The sequence below is a fragment of the Eleutherodactylus coqui genome, chromosome 7, assembly GCF_035609145.1.
Source record: "Eleutherodactylus coqui strain aEleCoq1 chromosome 7, aEleCoq1.hap1, whole genome shotgun sequence".
Classification (NCBI taxonomy): Eukaryota; Metazoa; Chordata; class Amphibia; order Anura; family Eleutherodactylidae; genus Eleutherodactylus; species Eleutherodactylus coqui.
Window position 1 is genome coordinate 221,363,074 of NC_089843.1, and position 25,324 is coordinate 221,388,397.

At 44.2% G+C, this 25,324-nt stretch overlaps 1 protein-coding gene across 1 annotated transcript in view; it reads left to right on the forward strand.

Moving 5' to 3' along the window:
* The window catches only part of TIMM44 (translocase of inner mitochondrial membrane 44), a 42,693-nt gene extending 30,753 nt beyond the window's left edge, over window positions 1–11,940 (forward strand). The window contains exons 9-13 of the mRNA XM_066574455.1: window positions 4,852–4,976; window positions 5,542–5,592; window positions 7,151–7,240; window positions 7,859–7,969; window positions 9,387–11,940. Coding sequence (XP_066430552.1) covers window positions 4,852–4,976; window positions 5,542–5,592; window positions 7,151–7,240; window positions 7,859–7,969; window positions 9,387–9,506 — 497 coding nt within the window. The 3' untranslated portion in view covers window positions 9,507–11,940. The remainder of the gene's footprint in view (window positions 1–4,851; window positions 4,977–5,541; window positions 5,593–7,150; window positions 7,241–7,858; window positions 7,970–9,386) is intronic.
* Window positions 11,941–25,324: the final 13,384 nt, after the last annotated feature.

Genomic DNA, 25,324 nt, shown 5'->3' on the forward strand with positions numbered 1-25,324 from the left:
TACGGGGGTCTAAATAGGTTCATTCCCTGTAAAGAAGCAGTTGGCTCCTCCTTTGGATTCATTTCCACCTTTTACATGTGGTTGGTTGTGGGGTTTTTTTTCTGTATTCCTCTTCCCCTCAATTGACATTCATCAGGGTTTTCGGAGAACAGCCTCGGCACCCATACTTTGTCTACAGCTTGTTTTGTTGAAGACAGAAGTCTACAATCCTCCATCCATTATATCAGTTTCCCTCCTCACAGGGTCTTCCCCTCTGGTGGATCTGTGTTGGCAGTATGGCGGTGCTTCTGCAGCAGTATTTCATATATGGTAGTCCCATGCTGTCCCTGTTTTAGATGTAAAATGTTGAGCTGCGGGTCAGACTTGCAGGCTGCACCTTCCCGTTATCGCCCTCTATCCGTGTCCTGTCTGTTTTCCAGGATTGCTTTCATCCCTGAAGAAGGGGCTCTTTTAAAAAGAAAAAAAAAGTTGTGTTTTTTCAGGAATTGCCTGATGACTTGACTTGGCTTTAATGGGAGCTGTGCCTGCAATACCAACTTGGGCCACTGCAATATGGCTAATGCCATCAGCTCCTGGCTCCATCTGTACTGATAACTGGCCCGATGACAACTGATCGCCAATGTCCCAAGTGTGGACCCCCTTCTTATTAACTACTGAGGATAGGTCATCAATGGTCAAGTCCCGGAAAACCCCTTTAACTGTTGCCAGGACTTTTACCCTGAGGCATTAGAAAGGAAACGGGTTTCTCTTTTTTTGTTATTTCTAGTTGGTATTTAATAGCTGGCCTAGTAAGCCCCAGAACTATTACAAATATATGATATACCATCTTTGTATTCTCTATTGGTGCTGTGTTTTTATGTTATCTGTCATTTTGTATACATGTATACTCTGTGCCTGGTTAAGTATGATTTGCAGCGCTTCCTCAAGTTACCATATTCATTTGTTGAAAAGAATATTTAAGTTGAAAATATTGTAATTTGAGACTATAACTATGGAAAACTAGTAATTGTTTCTGAAGATCCAAAATGTTGCTCCCTCACCTCCCCCCCCACCCCAACAAAAAAAACCCTAGCAAAAAAAGAAAAAAAACTAAAAGCAGATTAAAGAGATTTAAGCAGATATCTAATACAGAAAATGTAGCTCATGGCATATGAAGGTCAGCTAGAGCTGCTGGAAGCTGTAGAGGACAGGAGCTTCTTCCATGTGCTGTCCGGTATACAGCGTATCACAGCTGGAGCGGCTCATCCGGGCTCAGCCTATCAGTGCATGCACTTCAGTACTGCAGCTGTATGACCAGGGAATGTCCTTGCTTATCGGCAGGATCTTCCAGTCAATCGTGCCGCAAATCCCAACCGTCTGAAACCAGATTCAACATACAATAATGCAATTTACGTTGGCCTGGGAAAAATCATTGTGTGTCGAAAATCTTGTAACCTGCGGTCCTTGTCACCCGAGGCTGAGTTAAGCAAAAGCTTAATGATGAGATAATGATAAAAAGCCTAAACCGTGAGGCACAACAGATTCCATTGATTTATAATGGGGTACATCAAGTTCCATCATGAGTTTGGGCACCAGAGCCTAGTAATAATTTGGGGTGACACATGTGTCTAATACTGATAGGACACAAAGAGAGAAAAGGACACAAGATGGCATGAAATGAAGTAAATCCATTAAATGACTTAAGGAACAAGTTGATCTAATAATTTCTCGAATGTCGATCTGGAGACAGAACTACTCAGCCCATGGAGCCTAAATGCCCTCCTGCATACAAGCTTCTCCAACCTTCCTAAAGAGAGTAAACATTCGATCATGGCTAGAGATACCATAGCAGCATGGAAGATAGCCCGTAAGACGTACGCCTTACCATTCAAAATATCCAAACATATGGACCTATGGAACCATCCTGAATTCAAAGAAGGGCGAGAAAACAAAATGTTTAATGTTTGGCAGCAGAGGGGCATTTTAAAAGTCCAACATCTTATACACCCAGAAACTCCTAGATATATGAGCTTCAAGGAATTGGGTGAAAAATAGAACCTACCTACAACTCATTTTCTCCCATATGCACAAATGAGAAACTTCCTACGGAATAGGCTAACTGACATTTCAAAAGAGGCAATACTCAACCCTATAGATATCCTAATCCAAAACGGTACCTATAAACAATCCATTTCAGTATTATATACAAAGTTCAGGGAAGCATGGGTGAACGAGAATGGCTCGAACTTGTTTAAAAGATGGATAAGTGACCTACAGGATCCAGAGATATCTGAGGGTATCATCAAGAGCTGGAACTCTGTGAGAAGGGCGGTATCAAACGAAAGATGGCGGGAGACATATTTTAGGATAATCCACAGAGCGATTTATGGGTTCAGCATACCTCAGAACCCAAATGGTCCAGCAAGACTACAAGCATGCCCAAGATGGGCATTACCCAACTCAGATTTTTTACACGGCATTTGGCACTGCCCTAAAATCAAATCATTTTGGGTGGGGACCCAAAAAATAATACAAGACATTGGAGGCCAATTCCTGCAGCTATCACCACAGACATTCGTACTCCACCAACTGCCAGAACAGGCTAGAAAAACCACAATGACCCATACCATACTTCTAATTAGTAAAAGGTGCCTTCTAAATAACTGGCTACAAGCCAAATCCCCAGGGATAGAAGAGGCGATACACCAGCTAAAACATCTATTAAAAATGAAAAAAATTGGGATAGAACGGAGATTGGAATCCCAAACCATTGAAAATGCTAATAAAAATAAGTTTAAAAAAAAAAAAAGAATAAGTTAAAAGCGACTAAAGAAAAAAAAAATTCATAAGTCCAGAATTAGGAGTTAATTCTAATCACAGCACAATAGTGAATGTAGATACTAAAATGTCGAAAACTGCCTCCGAATCAGAAGAACATGACGACTAAGGCAGAAATGGTGTGAAGGCCTGAGTTCTCTTCTGGAGGACTGGGCACTAGGAATGCACCGCCTGGCACCTAGTTTATAGCGGACTATGCACTCATGTCTGTGTTCACGGGTTCGGTTTACTACATCGCCTGCACTTGGCTACAAAGTTAGACAATCTAGAGGAATTGAGGAACCAAAGAAATCCTATCTGAGGATAAAGGAGTTATCCCATGAAAATGGTTTACAGAGGATAGGTGATACATGATTGATCTCTGGCAGTGTGAACACTGCAACCCCTGCAATTACATGAGCAGCGCATACCAGGTCTGCTGGGTGAAAAGAGGGGCAGTGCACATGTGTGACCACCGCTGTATTTACTACTATGGGTCTTAAGGAGATACCAGAGTGCATTACTCGACTACGTCCATAGACCATGAATGGAGAAGTGGTCATGTATGTGTTTGACACTCTAGTCACCCGGCAGACTCTGGGTGTGCTGTTCTTGGGATCCCTGGGGTACCAATGGTTGGACCCACAGCGGTCAATCCTCTTTTACCAAAAAATGAGTAGAGACCTGGGATTGTCCTGGGGGAGGTATAGGGTACATCCACAGCTGCTGATTGGCTGGGCTCCTGTCTCGGCTGGCCGCTTTCTCCGCTGTCGTCCATCTGACATGTAAGCTCCCCAATGCCCTCCTTTCTCTGCTGCAAGCGGCGTGCTTGCTAACGGCACTGTCAGCTTTTTCTCCCCGTGGGGCTCCTTTGGCCGCTGCTAGCCCGGTTGTTGCTAGCGTTGCGGTCATTGTGGGCGCATCGGGCTGCCATCTCAGCTCCACTACAAACTCTATCCAAACTGAGTGTGCAGCACAGCAGGGTCCTGACCAACGGCATTATGAGGAGGCAGAAGAGCAGCGGCCGGCGCCTCCATCCATGCAGCCATGTAAGAGGGGGACTGGCTTTAGCGGGGACAGAGGATGGCATTACAGATTGCAGCACACATGGAAGGCCGCCAGGGAGAGTCACAGCACCGGAGGCAACAGGGGAGAGGGGAGAGTTGCAGCCAGCAAGGGAATAATGGGAGACCGGCAGGGAAAGTCACAGGAGTGGAGATGGAACCCCAGCATGGGGGAAGAGTGACAGGGTCGCCAGGAGCAGAGATCGGATTCCGCAGCCGGGAACTGTGAAACACCAGGCGCTAGGAGCGGAGATTGTAGTCCGGCGGGGAATGTACATGCCAGAGGGGCGAGTACAGCTGTCAGCCTGGACCTTCCCTATTACTGTACCCGGCCAACCCATGTCTCCACCCCTAGTGACAAGATGCAGCAGTAGCCACCTATTCTGTTGTAGGATATTCCCTCTTTAAAGCATAATAGGCCCTCTGCCTTTGATATACTGAGCTTCCTGCTCATGATTTTTCTTTTCCTGTCCTTGAGTTGCCGGATCCATAGATCCTCTGCCACACTCCTCTTCTGTGGAACGCTTCTAGGGTTCACTGTTGGTTCTCCACTTAGGCTGAGTGTCCACGGGCAGAATGGAATATCACGAGCAATATTCCGCCACAGGGGAGCACTAATGTCACCGCGATTTTCCATGATTAACCTAATGATGGGTTCATCGCGGAGAATTGCAGCATGCCACGATTCTTTTTTCCAAATTTTTGCCAAATTTTCAAGCGTTTTTTAACCCCCCCCCCCCATTCCACCCGCTCGTGTGCATTGGGTTGTGCTTTCCATAGTTATGGCACCTAGTGTGTCATGCGAGCTCCGTGTGTGATCTACCGCCGTGGATCACGCTATGACAAATCACCCGTGGACACCCAGCCTTGCTCTTGTTTTCCTGGCACTGGTTTTATATGTATGTTTTTGCTTCTTTTCCAGCTACCACTCCCCAGAGATGTAATTGGAACAGTTACAAATAAACTGCTGTATAACCATTTTTGCTTTTAGGGGGAGTGTTTTCTAAAACTGAGATGTCAGAGGTTCTAACAGAAATTGTGAAGGTGGATCCAAATTTCGATAAGGATGCGTTTCTGAAAATGTGTGAGAAGGATATAATCCCCAACATACTGGAGGTAACTTGTGTTCCTTCTTTCTGATGTTGGATATTATTGAAAAGGTGTAAAAAGACTTAAATGTTTATAGTGTTTAGTATGAGGAAAAAAACGAGTCTAGAAAGTGTAGAAAAAATTGATTGTTCTGAAAATGGCTAAGTGTCCTCAGGTCTCCGGCCACCCTGAGGACCGCATAGGATATAGAAGATGATGCTGAACTTGGATGTACTCATCTGTGGTATCATGCAGTATTATGTAAAAAGCTCCTGAAATGCTGCCAGGACTCCTTTTGAGAACCCGTGGCTGTGTTTGATAGCTGTTCATGTAAAAACCCTCAAATGTGTGAAGTTGTCAGTCACTTGGCATGAGTTTTCACAGTATCCTTGGGTATCGCTGAGCTTGGCATCTGCTCCTCTTTCATATGTTAACCTCTAGACAATGTAGCATCAGACACCAAACAGATCCGTATTGTCCAGAACATTCAAAGATTAGAAACTTTAGTGATGTTTTTGAAAGTTTCTTTGAGAGAAATGATATACAGAGTAATCTCTGAGTTGTGTTTTTTAAGAATATTCTTTCTCTTTAGGCAATTGTAAGAGGTGATCTCGATGTCCTCAAGGACTGGTGCTATGAAGCGGTGAGTCGGCACTTGCATATAGAAACTAAAATATCAACTTGTTTGTAAACTCGCAGCTTAACCCCTTAGTGACCAAGCCTGTTTGAGCCTTTGTGACGGAGCCGAATTTTGAAAATCAGCCATGTCACTTAAAGGGGTTGTCTCACGCCGAAACGTTTTTTTTTAAAATTCAATAGGCCCCCCGGTCGGCGCGAGACAAACACAAGGGATGGGTTAAAAAAAACAAAACGTTTAGTACTTACCCGAATCCCCGCGCTGCGGCGACTTCTTACTTACCTTACCAAGATGGCTGCCGGGATCTTCACCCACGATGCACCACGGGTCTTCTCCCATGGTGCACCGTGGGCTCTGTGCGGTCCATTGCCGATTCCAGCCAATCAGGAGGCTGGAATCGGCACACGTGACGGGGCGGTGCTACGAGGAGCAGCTCTCCGGCACGAGCGGCCCCATTCACCACGGAGAAGACCGCACAGCGCAAGAGCGTCTAAAATCGCCAGAAGACGGCGAATTTAGACAGATCCATGGCGACGGGGACGCTAGCAACGGAGCAGGTAAGTGAATAACTTCTGTATGGCTCATAATTAATGCACAATGTACATTACAAAGTGCATTAATATGGCCATACAGAAGTGTATAGACCCACTTGATTTCATGAGACAACCCCTTTAAACATAGAATAACTCCGTAAAGGTTTTGCATATCCAACTGATTCTGACATTGTTTTCCACCACCTATTGTACTTCATTTAGGTGGTAAAAATAGACCCATTGAATTAGTAAATATTAAAAGTGCCAAAATTGGGAACATTTTGGAAAAAATGTAATTTTTTTTCACAGGTTCAACTGTAATATCTCATATGTGCAAACATACTGTACACGTTTTTGCTAAGATATATATTTCCATCTGTTTACTTTAATCCGGACGCACATTTGAAAACGTTGCTGTGTTTTTTTTTTAACCACTTAGGAGACGTACAAATTGAACATTAATTATCAACATTTTGAGGAACACTTTGTTTTTCTGCACCAAGCCAAGATTACAAAGGCTCATAGGTGTCAGAATGGCGGTGCTGGATTAACCAATCACAGCTATTCAATGATGTCATTGAATGGCTGTGATTAGTTAATTCGAGCACCGGCTCTAATTGGCTGGTGCGGCAATCGATTTACCAATCAGAGCATTTGCTTCCCAGAGGCGGGGTATTCAAGCCCCACTCCCAGGAAGAAACTGCTCTGTCGGCTTGAAGGAGGACGTGGCAGCCTGCATCAGCGGCGAGGACCGGATCGCTGGCTGTAGGTGAGTATTGTTTTTTTTTTTTTCTTCTTTGTTTTTTTAACATGTAGCCTAGCTAGGGCTTATTTTCGGGGGGGGGGGGGCTTATATTTCAAACCTTCCCTGAAAAGCAAACTAAATTCTCCAGTTAATTGGTAAAATGATCTTGTTTGTCGTTATCATAGACTTGTGATACAGTATTCTTTGATAATGGTGGGATTGCATCAATGAGTTTGCACAGTGTCCTGCTACAGTTTCGTGACCTGTTTTTTGTTTGTCTCTGTAGACTTACAGTCAGCTAGCTCACCCCATTCAGCAAGCCAAAGCGATGGGGCTTCATTTTCATTCCAAGGTTCTGGACATTGACAATATTGATGTAAGTTTATGCGGACTGTCACTGATGCCGATTACTCATGGGACTTGTTGCCTCGTCTCTCCCAAGTCTTAGAAAATGTAATTGTAACTTCTATTATTGCTAAAGGGAAACCTAACGTGTGCCACTAGAGCTGTGTGCGTGACTGTACAGTGATCCCTACCCCATTACCAGGGATCTCCCAATCGGCACATCATGGTTCCCCCTTAGACTAAAGTCTACTGTGTTTGCTGCTTCCATAGATGGCACATAGGACGCCCCTTTTTGTTTTTAATATATATTCACATGCAGTAAGGGTGATTTCACGCGGCGATGCGAGAGGAAGTGAAAACGCAGAATTATGAAGCCAATGATTTTCAGTGGTTTCCTTCACATCTGGCATGCTTTCACTCTTGCGATGTTGCGAGAAAAAAAATCGCAGCCTTCTCTATTGTTCTGTGATGTTTATTTATTTATTTTTAAATCGCCCATGATTCCCTATGGGGCCGTCTCTTTATTGCGTCGCAACGCACAAACTTGTAAGTCCATCCGATGACAATTCCTTGTTACACAGACATTTCCAATAATGAATAAGACAGCAGTGTCATCCTTTATCATTTGTGTACTTTTTTTTTCTTCTAGCTCGCAATGGGAAAGATGATGGAGCAAGGGCCGGTACTCATCATAACATTTCAGGCTCAGCTTGTTATGGTTCTTAAAAACCAAAAAGGGGAAGTTGTCGAAGGGGATCAGGCAAGTGTAGACCTGTAAAGGGGTGTGTGTGCGTGCGTGCGTGCGTGTCTTTCCCTGTGAAAGTTAGTCCTTAATAAAGCACAACGCTTTATTTCTTAATACAAGCTAAACCGCACATTATATATATATATATACCCCCCAAAGTGGTGCACTCAAGAAAAATCGAACCCCTCCTGCACAAAACAAGCCTTAATACAGCTGTCATCAAAAAATAAAGTCATGGTTTTTGAAAGAATAGAAATTGCTTGGTTATTGAATGGGTTGTCTGAGTTGTAACCTCTGTGGACAAGCATTTCCCCATGCAGTAAAATATATACTCTTCGCTCCCGCTGTGTCCTGCGCCGGCGCTCAGTCCTCCTTGCCAGTCTCTTCCTGCTGCAGTCCCGCCTCAGCTCGATCGCTGAGCTCTGTTATTGGCTGCAGCCTCTGTGACCTCCCATAAAGCAGGCCGGACTGCAGCTGTCAGCAGAGACCGGAGCAGAAGACCGAGCACCGGCACGGGGCACAGCTGGAGTGGGGGGGATGAGTATATCGCATTTGTTATTTTACTGCATGGGGAAGGCCTTGTCCACAGATGTCACTCAGACAAAATAGGCCGATCACGAATTGGTTAGGAACTCTGTGCTACAATTGTGAGGTAAAGAGAACTGCGAATAGGACGTGTCACAATCGGGACGTAACTTGCTAATTTTTGCATTAGTTTCAGCACTGCTCCAAAGTGGGAGGGGCCGGACTTTACACCAAAAACTGGCAAAAATTCACCAGCGTAGATTTGAGTTTCTTCTGACCGGATAGCAAAAGATGCAGCCAATTTATTAAGAGACACGGGCTGCTCAATAATTTTGGCGCATCTTTTTCCAGCTCAGTTACAATTAATGCTGGAGTATAAAACACAAGTGTTAATCAATTCTTCCCATTGGGTTCGGTGACTTGAATCCATACCGTCTCCATGGCAACACTGCATTTGGCAAACGTTAAAGTGGACATGTTGGCTGGAAATCCATCTTCAAGCGGGTATATTACTGCATAGCGGTGTGCAGTGCAATGATGGCTTAGGTGCCTTGGTCACCAATCATATATATACACATACATACATACGTGTGTGTGTGTAATATGTCTAATATCTATCTATCTATACACACACATATATTAGTATTTCTTTGATCGATCTATTTCATAACATTACAACACGCTGAGATTTTGACCAGTAAAGCGCACTGAAAAATGGAAAAGGTGACCAAAACATGATTGTATCCTGAATTGGGTAGTGGTGGGGTGTAGAGCGCTAGAGGTTGTGTGCTCATCGGCTCTGGACCTCTGAGCTCGCTGCATTATTAGATGATGATTACCACTACGGACAAGCCCTGGGCAATAGTTTCCCTAACTAGTTTTCTTCTCTCTCTTCCCTTCCGGGCAGGATAAAGTTTTACGCATGCTGTATGTATGGGCTCTGTGTCGGGATCAAGATGAACTTAACCCTTATGCCGCCTGGAGGCTCTTAGATATCTCCTCATCCGGTTCTGAACAGATCCTTTGATAACACACGGCTGTTTTTCTAAGCTGAAATACGTTTGTCCTGTTAGTGGTCTCGGAAAGACGACGCTCGGAGTGGAGTTGTACTCTGCAAAGAACACGGACTCAAGATGACTTTCTCTCCTTTACGTGAGAGTACAATTTACTACCATATTGGTTAGATCCAACTGCCAGGAAATGCCTGACTGATCACCTTATTTAAGACTTGCTCATAAAGAGTGAACCCCACATGGTCCTCCAAAATAGTAATCATGTGATACAGAATGTCTTTGTCTCTCGAAGCCAATTGTAATTGGTGCTTTAAGAAGACGATTTGCTCTGAATGAATACGATGTTTGTTTAATTTGATATTGTAAAAGTTTCTCTAGTTCTTCCACATGAAACGAGATGTAATCTTTTGGTATTTTGTTGCAGCTGAAGGAGCGTCTCATCACAGACAACTCCGTTTCAGATGGCGGCCTCTGGGCCGATGAGTTGATGGGTCCAGCTTCTGGTACCCCAACATACAGCGGAGGTTTCACCAACTATTTGCTCTGCAGTATTGCATGGAGGTCATTTAATTGAATGACCATTCTTGTAATGCAAGGATGCTCCTTATTGCTGGAATTGGAGCAGCACTAATAGGGGATATGGACTCTGGGTGGCTTGATGAGGCAACTCCTTTACGGGTTACAAGTGTATACAAAAACAACCATCCACTCTTCTGTTAAATTTAAATGCTGTAGGCTCAGTTAATATTATACTGTGTTTCCCCAATAGTAAGACCTCCCCTGATTTTTTTTTTTTTTTTTTTGAGTGAGGCTTGAAATATAAGCCCCCCGCCTGAAAATAAGCCCTAGCTAGGCTACATGTTAAAAAAAAGAAAAAAACAAAAAACATCACCTACCACTGATGTTCCGGTCCTTGTGCTTTTTCTCCGTCGCTGCTGCAGGCTGCCATGTTCTTCAAGCCGAGAGAGCAGTTCTTCCTGAAAGCAAGGCTTGAATGCCTCGCCTTCAGGAAGCTAATGCTCTGAATTGGTTAATTCAGCGCTGCGTCAGCCAATGAAAGCTGGCGCTGGATTAACCAATCACAGCCATTCAATTATGTCATTGAATGGCTGTGATTGGTTAATCGAGCGCCGGCTTTCATTAGCTGACCCAGACCGGAACGCCGGCAGTAGGTGAGTAATATTAGACATCCTCCGAAGTGTCTTATTTTTGGGGAAACATGGTATTTGTGTTAGGCTAGGCATATATTAATACTTTCTCTAGCTACACTGATTTGATTCCAACGATTGATTTGACAGCTGCATCCTACAAGATGGCCTACAACTGTGTGTCTCTTTAAACTGCAGTTTTAGCTCAATAGGTAAAATCAATCAGTAGGACTACAGAAAGTCTCGGCCCACTTTCACACAAGCTTTTTTGAGTCTGTGTTACAGATGAGTCCCAGCCCGACTGTGGGTCTACTCACCTGAACATACAGTATCACAGCTCCCTATGATGCTGTGACTACAGGGCAGTAGACTCAAGATTGGGCCGGGGCACTCGTCCTTAATACGGACGCAACAAATCTCCTGTAATATGTCTGAAAGTGGCCTAAGCCTCAATTCATATGCAAAATGTTGCAGAGATTAATGTGCTTTCTGCCAAAACAACTTCATTCACACGAATAGAATGGATTTTTGCTGAAATTCCTGCAACAAATCTGCCACATGTGAATAACCACTAAGGCCTCATGTCCACAGGCGGATCGGATTCCACACGCGCTTCGGATTTCGCATGCGGGAGCCCACAGCGGAATCCGACCCTGCCCGTGGACGCTGCAGGGCTTCTACTTACCCGTCCGTGTCTTCATTGTCTTCCCTGTGGATGTGTGCAATAAAAGCAATCAAAAAATCATATATATTCCAAAATGATACCAAACCAAACTACAGGACATCCCGCAAAAAAAGACTCCTCGCCCAAGCATGTTGCTGGAAAAATAGTTATTGTGCTCAGAAGATGGCAGCAGAAAATTATTTTAAAAAAATCAACTGTCTTTGAAAAAAAATACAAGTTGGGGACCGCAGTAATCGTAACGACCCATAGAATAAAGTATCAGGTCATTTTTGTTGCAGTTTGTGCGCCGTAGAAACAAGAGATGGCAAAATTTCATTTTTTTCCCCATTTCTCTCTACTTAGAAGTTTTTTTTTACATTTTCAGTCCATTATATGAGACATTAACTAGTACCACAGGAAAATACAACTCGCCCCGCAAAAAACAAGCCCTCATACAGCGATGTCGATGGATAAATAATGGAGTTACAGTTTTTTTAAAAGTAGGGGGGGGGGGGGATGGAAAAACAGAAAAAAGCATGGTCACTAAGTGGTTAATGGCCAGGATATGGCATTTTTGTAGTATTTCTGTAGTCTATTCCCACTCCTGTGACTGCATCCAATAAATCTTCCAAGTGATTGGTGCTGTCTTATTTTCTAGGGTATTGGATCAACCGCTCATCTCCAGAGAACTGGTACATATATTATTGTTTTGAAGAAAGGAATCCAGACCTCTCTACATCTGGCAGAGAGTTCCACAGTCCCCTACAGTACCGACATGCCTTGTATGCTTATATAGGAACCTTCTCTTCCGGTAGTTAAATCCCCTTCGTTACCGTTGTCAATGTTCACTCAGAAGTAGATGGAAAACGAAGAGAACATTTTATAATGAGGTTTATCCAGTTCTAAACCTTATGAATGTGAAGCCGTGCCTATATTACCCAGGTGTACATGTATGCCCGCCGGCGTCAAGGTTGGTATGGAGTGGGATGGGAGGCCAATCCTACGACATACAGGGCCACTGCTGGCTGTTCTGACAGCTTTCACTCTAAGACAATTCTTGGAGTAAAAGGAAATATGCAAATGCCAAAAGGCGAAATTAAAATATTAAAGAATAAAACCTAAAATGGGAATCTACTAGAGATGAGCGAGCACACTCGATAAGGCAAACTACGGGTGCTGGCGGGGAGAGCTGGAAGGAACGGAGGGGAAATCCCTCTCACCCCCCCCCCCCCCCCCCCCCGCTCCCCCACTGCTCTGTTCCGGAATTTAAAAAATGGTCCAAATCTCCTTTATCCATGAATGCCAGGTGTTGGCTTATCAGGCTATGAAGATGATCGTCCTATTCAGATAGTCCCCTTTCTAGTGAGGCATAGAAATGTGAAAACCCAAGAACACCGGGGCCGATATATGAGAGCTGTTCAAATGGAAAAAAATGTTCTCCATATCCATCACAGAACAGCTTTACAAAAGAGAGCCACGTTGCGGTTGGTTTCTATGGACAACGGCCAGGAGTTCTTAAATCTGCACCATGACATTTTTAAAGTTTGGAAAAATTTTAGAACAAGGGTACCTAAGAAGGTTTGTGAGGGGTAAAAAAAGATCAGGAAGTCACCCTCCCAAATGTAAAATTTTACAAATTTGCAATATCGGTCCAAAAAACTCCAGCCAATGTCGTGCCTGTAAGATTGCGATTTCGACCTCGCATACAAAATCGCATCACTAGACGTGAAATTCACTCCTATATTTAACTCGCACATAGGAAGTAATGGGTGCCAAATCGCAGAAAAATAGAACATGCTGCAATTTTTCAATCTTGCAGTATCGCTGTGAGAGATTGCCCGTGTAGATACACCCATCGCAAGGCGCACAAAACGCACACGATCTCTGCCCTGTGTAAATACAGCCTATTCCACTGTAGGGTTTGGGATTTGTTACAAATATGGACATGACAGAAAATCCAAGCAGGTGAGAATTGCTGAATGAATCCCCTGCCCTCGGCAGAGAGGATTGTGACATCATTCATCATGATATATTGGGATCTTGCGTTAAGAAACCATCCAAATCTTAGTTTTTGCTGGAGGAAAAAGTATGGTTTGGTTTGGAAGATAAGGGAATGAGAGGCTAATGGGAGACGTAATGATCAGCGGAATTGAAATAAGGCCCCTGAAGGAAATACAATTAATTACGGGATAACAGGATAGACATTTTTTAATTAGGCTAAAATGTTCTTCAAATTAAAAGAGCTTTTTTTACATTTCGATGGTATGAATATCGGTAAAGGGTAAAAAAGTGGTTTAACGAGGATTATGTACACTTTTGCTTGCTGCAAAAAAGGGTGAGGTAAGAACATTGGATATAGGCAAGTCCACCCTCCTATATTGACGTAAGAGGTAATTGGCAATGTAGGAATGTAAAGTTTAAAGGGGGTACCAAGATTACAAATTATGCCCTATCCGTAGGATAGAGACTAACCCGCTTAGTGGTGGAGGTCTCACAGTTAAGACCTCCACAGATCTCAAGAACGGGGGTCCTGTGTCTCCCTCTGTCACTGCAGGGGTTGCTTCTCCCCCTGCAATGACCTCAGAATGAGTGGAGCGCTAGCCGAGCATGAGCCGTTGACACACCATTTATTTCAATGGGGCTGACTGAAATACCCTAGCCCTTACCGCTCAGATATTTACACAGTCCCATTGAAAATTAATGGAGTGTTAGTAAGCTTGCGCGACCAGCACTTCATTCAGGCTCCTCACAGTGTGTGGAAGGTGTGTGTGCCCTAATCCAGCAGTGAGGACAGGGGACCCCTGTTCTCGAGATTGGAAGGAGTCTTCTAGTGAAACCTGCACCGATCACCACCTTTTCCCCTATCCTGTGAACATGACCAATAACATATTTTTCTATCTTGAAGAAAGGGAAAGAATGTTCAATTCGTGTAAGGGCTCTCACTCTGGCATATTCTGCTGGACGCTGCGCACATCTTGACATGCGTACTTGCTGCGTGCCAACAATCCCCATACCCCATCTTGGCATGTATGTGCACGTGAAATGTGCTGAAAATACTGCATGCCACAATCTTTTTAGCGCTCGCATTTATACGCGTTGTGCGAGAGACACACTTGAACGTCCATATGAGTTTGGCACTGTGTAGGACACATGCAATACGATCATGTGAGTCTTAAGTATAAAACATTTGAGAGTAAGGGCAAGGCTACATCACATAGGTGTGGGTTGGGGTAAAGTGAAAATTGTGTTGCTGTTCCATTTGGTACCAACCTGGCTTGAGTTCTATACACATCTAGCCTGTTCTGGCCTCGGCCCGTAAAGAGTTGTCTACGCTAGGGGTGGGTTGGAGTAAAGTGAAAATTGTGTTGCTGTTCCATTTGGTACCAACCTGGCTTGAGTTCTATACACATCTAGCCTGTTCTGGCCTCGGCCCGTAAAGAGTTGTCTACGCTTCCCGCCCATTGTTTTGGTCCCATGAATTCCTGACTTTGTTCTATCTATGTACGGCCGCCTGCACACGGACGGAAATCCTGCGGCGGGATTTTCTGCGGGATTTCCACCACTGAAAGCCTGCATAGGAGTGCATTACAATACGCACTCCTATGCAGACGGCCGCGGTTTGGCCGCGCGAAATGTCGTGTGGCAAACAAACGACAAAGCGGCATGTCCTATTTCTGTGCGGGGCTCGCAGAGCCTTGCACAGAAACGTCACTCGCCCGGCAGCCGGCACATGAAAGAGCCGAGGCCGCCAGGCGCGGGTGAGTACGCGCTCCTCCCTGCTGGGGTCGGGTCCCGCGGCGAGAATCCTCGCCGCCATTTCCGATCTGCTCGCCTGCAGGCGGCCTACCAGTTTCTGTGTTTATCACATGAAATCCAGTCTCAGAAATGCAATCAAAACAGTTTTTTTTTCTTCAAAAGCTAAATATTTATAATATTATTCAGGCGCCATAAACGCGGCAGTAGCTTGCAAGATAGCGTTGAATGGGTTGACTCCAAAAAGTGGTGACCAATAACCTACAAGTACCGAAAAATATCTTGATCCATTGGATAAATGTTCATTCTCATGGATGAAAAAAATGTTACTTGTGGTATATTAGTAGTGAAATCACACATAATTGGATGTATATGGTATAAAGGAGTGCATTTATGTAAGGATCCTTATTTGGAGAAGTATAATTTGAAAAATTAATTTACACAACAAAACATGTAGAGTAAATAGGGAATCCACGGGGTCACGGTCATACTGTGGAGAAATCAACCATTTTAATTCATAAAGATTTCAAACAACAAGCAAACAGGAGTGATTTACCAAAAATACTAAAAACAGCCCTTCTAATAAATATATTAATAAAGACTCAGGCTTCATGAAATCTTCACTACAAAGTGAAATCATAGAATGGTAGAGTTAGAATGTCCTCCGGGGTCATCGGGTCCAACACCCTGCTCAGTGCAGGATCACTAAATCATCCCAAATGACTGAGCCGTTATCTAAGAAAGAGAAGGAATGTGACAACCCACAAGACGAGGCAAACGAGACTTCTTGCCAATGAAGGTTTGGGGTCTGCCTTAATTATGCTAAGTACGGGGAGCAGGATTGGTTTGGAGGGATGGCGGGAAGAGTGGGAGAGGGCACATGCGTGTGAGGAGTCTGGAGTTGCAACCAAGCATGGAAATCCGTATTGCAGAGGCGGAGGGTAGATGATCACTGAATGTCCCACTCACGACCATATTCATAGATTAGAATAGGACATGCAATATGACGACCAAGATTCTTGGGTGAAAGTCACCATACGGCCATCTGAATGAGGCCTAATCCTTGGTTTCATGACTTTTGGCAATGACAGCCTCCAAAGGATATTTGTAGCCATCAGTGAACTTTTTGTACTTGTTTTCTGGTAGTTTCTTCCGCTGTAGTTCTATCAAGCTTTTGAATGTTTGCAGGGTTCCTTTTCTCAATAACAGATTTTTAGCTCTTTCTGAAGATGTTCAATTGAGACTTAATTATAGTCTTCATACTCTTTTCTATAAACCTAACGCTGGTATGCATTGCCAAATAGCTCTAGTTTGGCTTCATCTGTCCATAGAACATTTCCTCAGAAGGATTGTGGGTTCTCTGTTACTTTTAGCCATTCTATTTCGTGCCTTGCTTTAAGCAATGGCGTTCCCCTTGGCCTTTGCCCATAAAGCCTTGTTTTGTCCTGTGTTCAGCATATGGTACAGGTTGAAGCCATCACTCCCGGCTGTCGCCAGCTCAGTCTGAAGTTCTTTGGCTGTTGTAAATGGTGTCTTTGCCACATTTTAAACCAACTTTCATAGGGTTTTTTTTTTGTTGCATATATTTGGGCATGCTGGTAAAATATTCTAATGATACCAAGTCGTTATCCTCTTATTTCTGAAGATATTGGGTTTTTTTTGTAATAAATCAGGGGTATCAATGGCAACTTTGGCCACACAATGAAAGATCGCAGTGTAGCTAAGCAAACTTGTGCTTTCATTGACGTCAATGGGGTCCCAGTTAATGTTGTGACAGGCCAATAGTAAGGTAGGCTTCACTGCATTGCTGATGTGTGATGCTAGGAACCGTTACGTATGAAAAGCATGGTGAAAACAAATTTTAAGCGTAAAATCCATTTTTATCTGTAACCGCATGATTTAAGAGCAAATAGCTTACATCAACAAGTTCTCAACATGTCCTCTTTTTAATGCACGGCAAAGCTGTATGTGACGGATGCGCTCAGCAGCAATTGTCCGACGGTGCACATTGTTCTTTGACACGGTGATGACGTTCTTATGGTGGTGGCATGAACTATCTGCTTCCCCAAATGAAAAATTCAAGTGTCATGTGATCTGGTGAACGAACGGGCACACACTTTCGCCCATGGCATGTGATGACAAGACCTGCTCTTTAGCTAGTCTTGAATGCATTTTGGCTGGTGCATTGAGGCACAGTTGTGCTGAAATTGCATCTTACGAAACACTCCAAGGGCTGATTCAATAAAGTCATTGAGGTATTGCTGATACGCTGCAGCTACCGGTCTCTGGTGAGGTTTTCCTCCTAAAGTAGCGGACAGATTAGCTGTTGCCTGTACATGCCTAGCCAGGCGGTTTATGTTGAATTGTCCCTGGCTCTGATGTGCCGTAACTCCTCATGGGTCGATTTTGCACAAACATGTTGAGTCCAAATTCAACCAAGATGTGTTCTTCATCAGTCTGTATGATGGAGGTTGTAACATCTGGGTCCTGTTCCACCTTCTATTGCAGCCTGTCACAGTAAATAATGTGATACTACAGAATTGTCATTTTTCTAACACACATAAGATTCCCTCACAGTAGAAGTTACAATAATTATACTAAGAATTACAATTAGATGTATTTAATATAGCATCGCCTCAGAACATTAGCGTGAAATGTTCTAGACTAATATGATTGTAAAGCTATGAATAGGGTTTAAAGGGCATCTATCCTCACCTTTGAGCCTATGTTACGGGGTGTCCAGGTTGCTTCTTTATGAACCTGCAGTGTCCCCCCGTTCTGTGTGCCCTCGAGTAATCTGTGTGCACACAAACTGTGACTCTCTTCATAAGGCTGGGTCTGCGCTCTCTCATTGATCTCTATGGCAGAGTGTGCGCACAGCCGTCTGAGAAGCCATGCTGTGTGCATGCACTGAGTTCTTGTGGGGCACAGTGCTAGAACGGAGGACCCGCTGTATATAAAAAGCAGCTGCCACGACCTCCTGTCCCCTCACCTTTGAGCCCCATAATGTAGTTTATAGGGCTCACAGGTCCTCGCAGTGGCCCTTTAAGTGCAAACATAACACACAGAACAACTACAATCAATGTAAACTAAAGGAGTGTCTAAGTGGCACACTGGAGAGAGGACCTTGCCGCAGGCTTTTACAACCTGTAAGGGTTAAAACTGTGGATGGTGATATTGTATTCTAGCACAAGATGTCCTCCGAACACCAATTGGATAGTATGCTGCTAAAAATCTGTTAGATTTGCTGTGTCTGTTATTGGTCTATATAGCATATACAGTGTTCCACAATGTTGTACACAGATTACCATCACTTGCATCAGGTTCTATTTCCACGGAGCTCACAATCTATATTATGCAGGAGGAAACCAGGATACCTGAAGTAATCCCATGCAAACAGAGAGAACACACTAACGCCATGCAGACATTGCAAGGCAACAGTGCTAACTACTGATCCACCATACTGCCCCATCTCAGCTGTCTTCAGAGCAGGAAAAAGGCTCCCCACTTTAACTCCATTAGCAACCCCACCGTCTTCCAAACCAATTTAAGTTGGCTGTATGGGCTGATCTACAGCCATTTCTTCTGGTGATTACTTGTAAACTGTATGTAGCGGTTCATATCCAGCTGTGGCAGTGACTGATGGTTCTGGTCAGAAATGTGGAGGTCTTATGTTTTTACAGTGAATTGAGTTTCCTAGTCATTAGAATCCACCTGAGCAGATAATGTGAGGCCCATTATAGTCTCCTTGCCATGTGACAATGAGACTGTTTGTTCATGTTCCCTTTATCCAAGGCTGGATTTTTATTCTTCCTTTTGTGTTTGGACCAGGTGTATTTACTTTCAAATACAGCCATAAACAAATGATTATAAGAAGGTACTACGTGATACTCTGGGCGGTATTTTTTATTTTTTTTTACTGCTAGTGAATATTATTTCTCAAAAAGAAAACCTATAGTGGGTTTGCTTCTGTATTAATCCATTCATAATATATTGCAAATTGCATTTATGAAGCAACTGAGTGAGAATGAAACAACTTAAAGGGCTTGTCCCACAAAAACACGTTCTTCCCTAACTACAGGATGAGTAACTTGCTTGACTGGTGGGGCTTTGTTAAATGTTGACCACTGTGGGAGGAGCGCAGTCATGTGCTTCTCTCCACTGATATAATTACTGGCCTTAAAAAATTGTGTCAAGATAGCCATCTGATGATGTAATAGGAAAATATGCAATAACAGTAAACACTAAAAACTCAAATATGATGGCCAATTTTTAACCAGCGTATCCCTTTAAGGGTATATTCAGACAGTGCAGTTTTGCTGTGGTTGCAATGACTTTCATCTGCAGCAGATTTGGGACGGATTTTCTGCAGTGGAAAATTTGCCCCAAATACCATCTCAAAATCTGCATCATTGGTGTGAACTTTGATATAGATGAACAGCAGGCCTTGCCCCTTCAATTCAAAGGCTGAAATGTGCAGCATATCCCCGTCAAAATCTGCACTAAAATGTCTGACAACTTTGATGCCTAGAATCATGTTGGGCAAGGCTTAATCCCACTATATTTGATGCAGGGCATCACCCTCTGTGTTGGCGGTGTTAGATCAGTGGCCCAAACCCAATAAACCCTTGAAAACACCAGTTACATATTGAAATCATTAAAAAGTGACTGTCAGGGTTCAAACCTGGGAACTGCTGTGCTCCAGGCAACGTCTCTCCCTACTGCGCTATTCACTTTACTGGACAGCTCCCCTGCCTAACTGTTGCAGCTGTTCTGAGGTTTCCACCTTGCTTTCAGGCCAGACCAGGGTTAAGCAGCATTCCTACCTCTCCTGGAGCTGAGAGGTGTGGTGGTTGCAAGATTAATGTCAGTCGGCACCTGGTGCTAAGTAGCTCTGCTCCTATTTAAGCAGTGCTAACTGTTACTCCTGTGCTGGTCAATGATTCACTTCAGTTCTATGTTGGACAGCGACGGAGCAACACAGTGTGGTGGAAGCTCTGCTGGATAAGCTAAGTTCTTTACTGTTTGGTTTAGTTTTGTTTCTCTTTTTGTTTTGCGCTAGGGCTTCCAGCTAGGGACTGGTCAGAGGCCCAGGCACGATTGCAGGCTCGCACTTATCAGCGCGGTCGGTCTGCTGAGCAGGCAGGGTCCCCTCCCGGGATAGGGGATTATAGGGAGGGTATTCCCCCATTTAGTTTGTATTTTCTTTGCACAGTTGTGCCTTTGATTTATGTTATTGAGGTTGCACGTTCTTAGGACGCAACAGTCCTTCTGGATTGTGGAGCTAGTATTAATTTAATACATCGGGAGACGGTCAGACGTTTAGGCTTAGAGATGAAGGCTCTGAAGTTTCCCATTCCCGTATCCGCCATTGATGCTGCTCCACTATCGCAGAGAAGTCTGAGGTTTTGTGTGCCTAACGTCCGTTTAAAAATTGGGCTGTTCCACAGGGAGATTATAAAATTATATGTCATAGAATCCCTCCCTTCGCAAGTAGTCTTGGGGCTGCCTTGGCTACGTCTACACAACCCGGTAGTAGACTGGGAGAAGGGGGACATTGTTGAATGGAGTCCTGGTTGTCTGTCCGGTTGCGTTTCTGTTGATATAGCTTCTACTCAGACAGAAGAGCTGCCGGAAGTCATCACCGACCTCTCTGAGGGGCTTCCCCCCAGTGGGGGCAGACAAATTACCACCACACAGACAGGGAGATTGTGCTATTAAACTTCTCCCTGATTACGAGTTCCCCAGGAGCCGCATACCCCCTCCTGAGAGACTGACGCTCAAAGCTTATACCCAAGGGGGTTTTAAGATGGATCCTGAGAGGGTTCAGAAATTGAAGAAGTGTGTTGCTACGGCTCCGGCACTGGGGCAGTCGGATTCTTCTGGGCCTAATATGGCCGAGGTCCAGAGAGAGTTACGGCAAGCAGTTCAGCGGAGAAAGCGAGTTGCTAACAGTCACCGCCCAGAGGGGGCGGAATGCCGTGTTGGAGACTTGGTTTGGTTGTCTACCAGAAATATAAAACTCAAACAACCAGCCGCTAAACTGGGCCCGCGATTTATTGGTCCGTTTAAAATAATTAGGAAGATTAACGCGGTGGCCTTCCAGTTAGAAATTCCCAGGGCGATGAAAATTAAGAATGTTTTCCACAAATCTCGGCTCAAAAGATTCATCGATCCTGGGAATGACCCTCCACCCCTGGCTCCTGTGCTAGCAGATGGAGAGGGGCAGTTGGTAATAAGTCACATTTTGGACTCCCGTCGAGTCAAAAAATGTCTCTTTTTGTTTTGCGCTAGGGCTCCCAGCTAGGGACTGGTCAGAGGCCCAGGCACGATTGCTGGCTCGCACTTATCAGCGCGGTCGGTCTGCTGAGCAGGCAGGGTCCCCTCCCGGGATAGGGGATTATAGGGAGAGTATTCCCCCATTTAGTTTGTATTTTCTTTGCACAGTTGTGCCTTTGATTTATGTTATTGAGGTTGCACGTTCTTAGGACGCAACACTAACCTTGCCCAGTTTCTTGCTCCAGATTAGCTCCACCCTACACTGACTAGAGGCTTTATATAAACCTGTCCCTGTCCCTCCCTCAGTGCATGATTATTGAGCTCCCAGCCTGTAGTCAAGCTCCTCCAACACCTGCTCCTTCCTCTGCAATTGCTACTACCTGTGTTCCGACCTCTGGCTTCCCTGAGTACGTAATCTGCCAGCTCTTCTATACGGCAAACTGATACCTACTTGTGTACAAGCTCTGGCTTCCCTGACTATGCTACCCGTCCACTGCTCTGTACCGTAAATCGATACCTGTGTACCAACCTCTGGCTTCCCTGACTACGCTACCGCCTGTTCCTGTATACCACGAACTAATATCTACCTGTGTACCAACCTATGTCTTCCCTGACTGCCCTACCAATCCTTACCGGTTACAACAAGGTACTCCAACCCTGAACCAGATTGTAACAAAATAATCAAACTCAAAAATGGAGTCTGTTGTGGCCACCTTGAGGAAACAGGTTGATGAGCTTTAAGAATTTTGTGCCACCTACCAGGGAAATGTTACTGACGTTTCGGCCCCTAAAAGACCCATTTTCAAGCATAAGTATTCTATGCTAGATTTGTATAGAATACTTATGCTTCAAAAAGGCTCTTTCAGGGGCCAAAACGTGTTGTCCATTTATTCTATGTATATTATTTTATGGCCGTAGCTGTCTATGTCCTCCTATATAATAAATTATATTTAGTACTCACCTTAACCTGCCACCCTATTGGATTTCCTGTTGGATTCCTTCCAAAGAGCTGAACTTCTAAGGGGATTTGACTGCCTTCATGGATTTAGGGGTGTTCTCTTCTAAGAGAACCCTGTGAAGTAAGTACTTCACTACTATTCTTTGTAATTGGTTTATCCCCTGGAGCACTGGGGTCTTTTTATAAAGATGAATGGGGATGCCAACAGCACAATCCTCACACCATCATTTGGTTGGATGAATACATGCAAAGTAACTCACAGGGTATGATCCTTAAGACCCAATAGATACCGTATCCAACAATAGCAATCTTTTCTTCTTAGGGAGAGCACCTAGACAGTGCGTGAGGAGACTCAAATGGCCATGCACTCTCCTCTGGGTAATATGCAAATAAGGGAGATGGAATAAAACCTCCACAGTGCCACCAATTGGAAAGCAGCATTCTTTCAAGCCACAGTCAGACTTTTTATACAAGCCATAGATAGGAAAAGTAAAGGGGTCACAACTTCATTCTTCAATTTTAAATGCAAAACTAAGTGACCCCGTATGTAATGTAACTTCCCAGTGTCGTACAAACAAGAAATTTGAAACAACCATTCTATAAATCTTAGGTAGGAAAGATAAAGGGGTCACAACTTGATTATTCAATTCTTATTGCAAAATAAGTGCACCACTATGTAATGTAACTGATGACACACATCTGAAACGCACAAACATCAAATTGTCCACGACCATTCCTCACGTTCTAATCGGAAAAATAAAGGGGTGGCAACTTCAATATTCTAAATGTGAAAAACTGTGGAAATCTGCGATACATGGGATAGTTCTTTTCTCACAAACCATAAAAGCTAGTGAGATGATTTGTATTAGTTAGTTAGTTATCTCACTTGGACGACGAGGGTCTGTAATGCTGATCTAGAATGACCACGACTGAGAGCATTGTTCCATTCAGTGTTGGTGTCAAAGGAGGAACAGTTGCCTATCTGTTGCACCCACGAGCACCACAGATGACCAGGAGGCCTCCGCCATCCGGCAGGGAGTCGTCTCTTGATTTTCCTAGCAATTGCTGCGGTTAGAGCACCGTTGGCCAGAACAGCTTCTGACAACCATGCAACATGACCAAAAAGTGCCAGTCGTCTCCTTGTTATTGTTTTTGTGATTGACTCAAGCCCCGTGCAAGCCTGTATCTAGCTGTTTCTGATTAAGTCAAACCAACGGACATGACGAATCTGGCGTTGGCATCGCATGTGACAAGACTCCAAACGCTTAGTGGTTTGCGACAGCAAGGTCCAAGTCTCCAAGCCGAACAATAATATTTGCATTACGCAGGTCTGGTAGAATCGAATTTTGATCCTGAGTGTTATGTTCTGCCTACACCCAAGTTTATCCAAGGAGCTCATCGATGAGGCCGCCAGTGCTATTTTCCGCAGGATGTCCAGAAGTGCCCTCCCTTCTGTGTGCTGAATGCTTCCGAGGTACACAAACTCACTGACCGCGTCGACTTTCTGGCCGTTTTCATCTAGGTCCAGCGGGATTGCACCAGCTCCTAGATTCTGTAGCTTGTTTTTTTGCCAGGAGATGTGAAGCCCAAGACAGGACGCCTCAAAATTGAACTGTTCCAATGAGTGTCTCAGTTTATTAGATGCGACATCCAAGAGTGCAACATCGTTGGCGTAGTCCAGGTCGGTGAAGTGGTATTCCGGAAGAGTGACCCCATTACATTGGACAATATGCTGAAGAATCCAGTCCATGGCCCTGCAGAAGAGTGCGGGAGCCAAGACACAACCTTGTCAAACACCAGATAAGGTCTCAAAACTAGCAAAGGTTAAACCGTTGATACGGACTTTGGCGAATGTGCCCTGATGCATGTCGTTTAGTAGGGTTGTGGGGATGCCAATGCCACGCAAGGCCTTCCAGGGGGCTGCTCTGTTGACCGAGTCGAAAGCCGCCTTGAGATCGACATACGCAACAAGGAGCGGTTTGTTAAATTCTCTATGTATCTCTGAGAGGAGCCTAAGAGCGAGTACTGGGGATGATCTACCTCACCTCTATGTGTATATACTGAGGAGAATCTACCTCACCTCTATGTGTATATACTGAGGAGAATCTACCTCACCTCTATGTGTATATACTGAGGAGAATCTACCTCACCTCTATGTGCATATACTGAAGAGAATCTACGTCACCTCTATGTGTATATACTGGGGAGACTGTACCTCACCTCTCTGTGTATATACTGAGGAGAATCTACCTCACCTTTATGTGAAGATACTGAGGAGAATCTACCTCACCTCTATGTGTATATACTGAGGAGAATCTACCTCACCTCTGTGTGTATATACTGAGGAGAATCTACCTCACCTCTGTGTATATACTGAGGAGACTCTACCTCACCTCTATGTGTATATACTGAGGAGAATCTACCTCACCTCTATGTGTATATACTGAGGAGAATCTACCTCACCTCTATGTGTATATACTGAGGAGAATCTACCTCACCTCTATGTGTATATACTGAGGAGAATCTACCTCACCTCTATGTGTATATACTGAGGAGAATCTACCTCACCTCTCCGTGTATATACTGAGGAGAATCTACCTCACCTCTCTGTGTATATACTGAGGAGAATCTACCTCACCTCTGTATGTATATACTGAGGAGAATCTACCTCACCTCTGTGTGTATATACTGAGGAGAATCTACCTCACCTCTGTGTGTATATACTGAGGAGAATCTACCTCACCTCTCTGTGTATATACTGAGGAGAATCTACCTCACCTCTGTGTGTATATACTGAGGAGAATCTACCTCACCTCTATGTGTGTATATACTGAGGAGAATCTACCTCACCTCTGTGTGTATATACTGAGGAGAATCTACCTCACCTCTATGTGTGTATATACTGAGGAGAATCTACCTCACCTCTATGTGTATATACTGAGGAGAATCTACGTCCCCTCTATGTGTATATACTGAGGAGAATCTACCTCACCTCTATGTGTATATACTGATGAGAATCTACCTCACCTC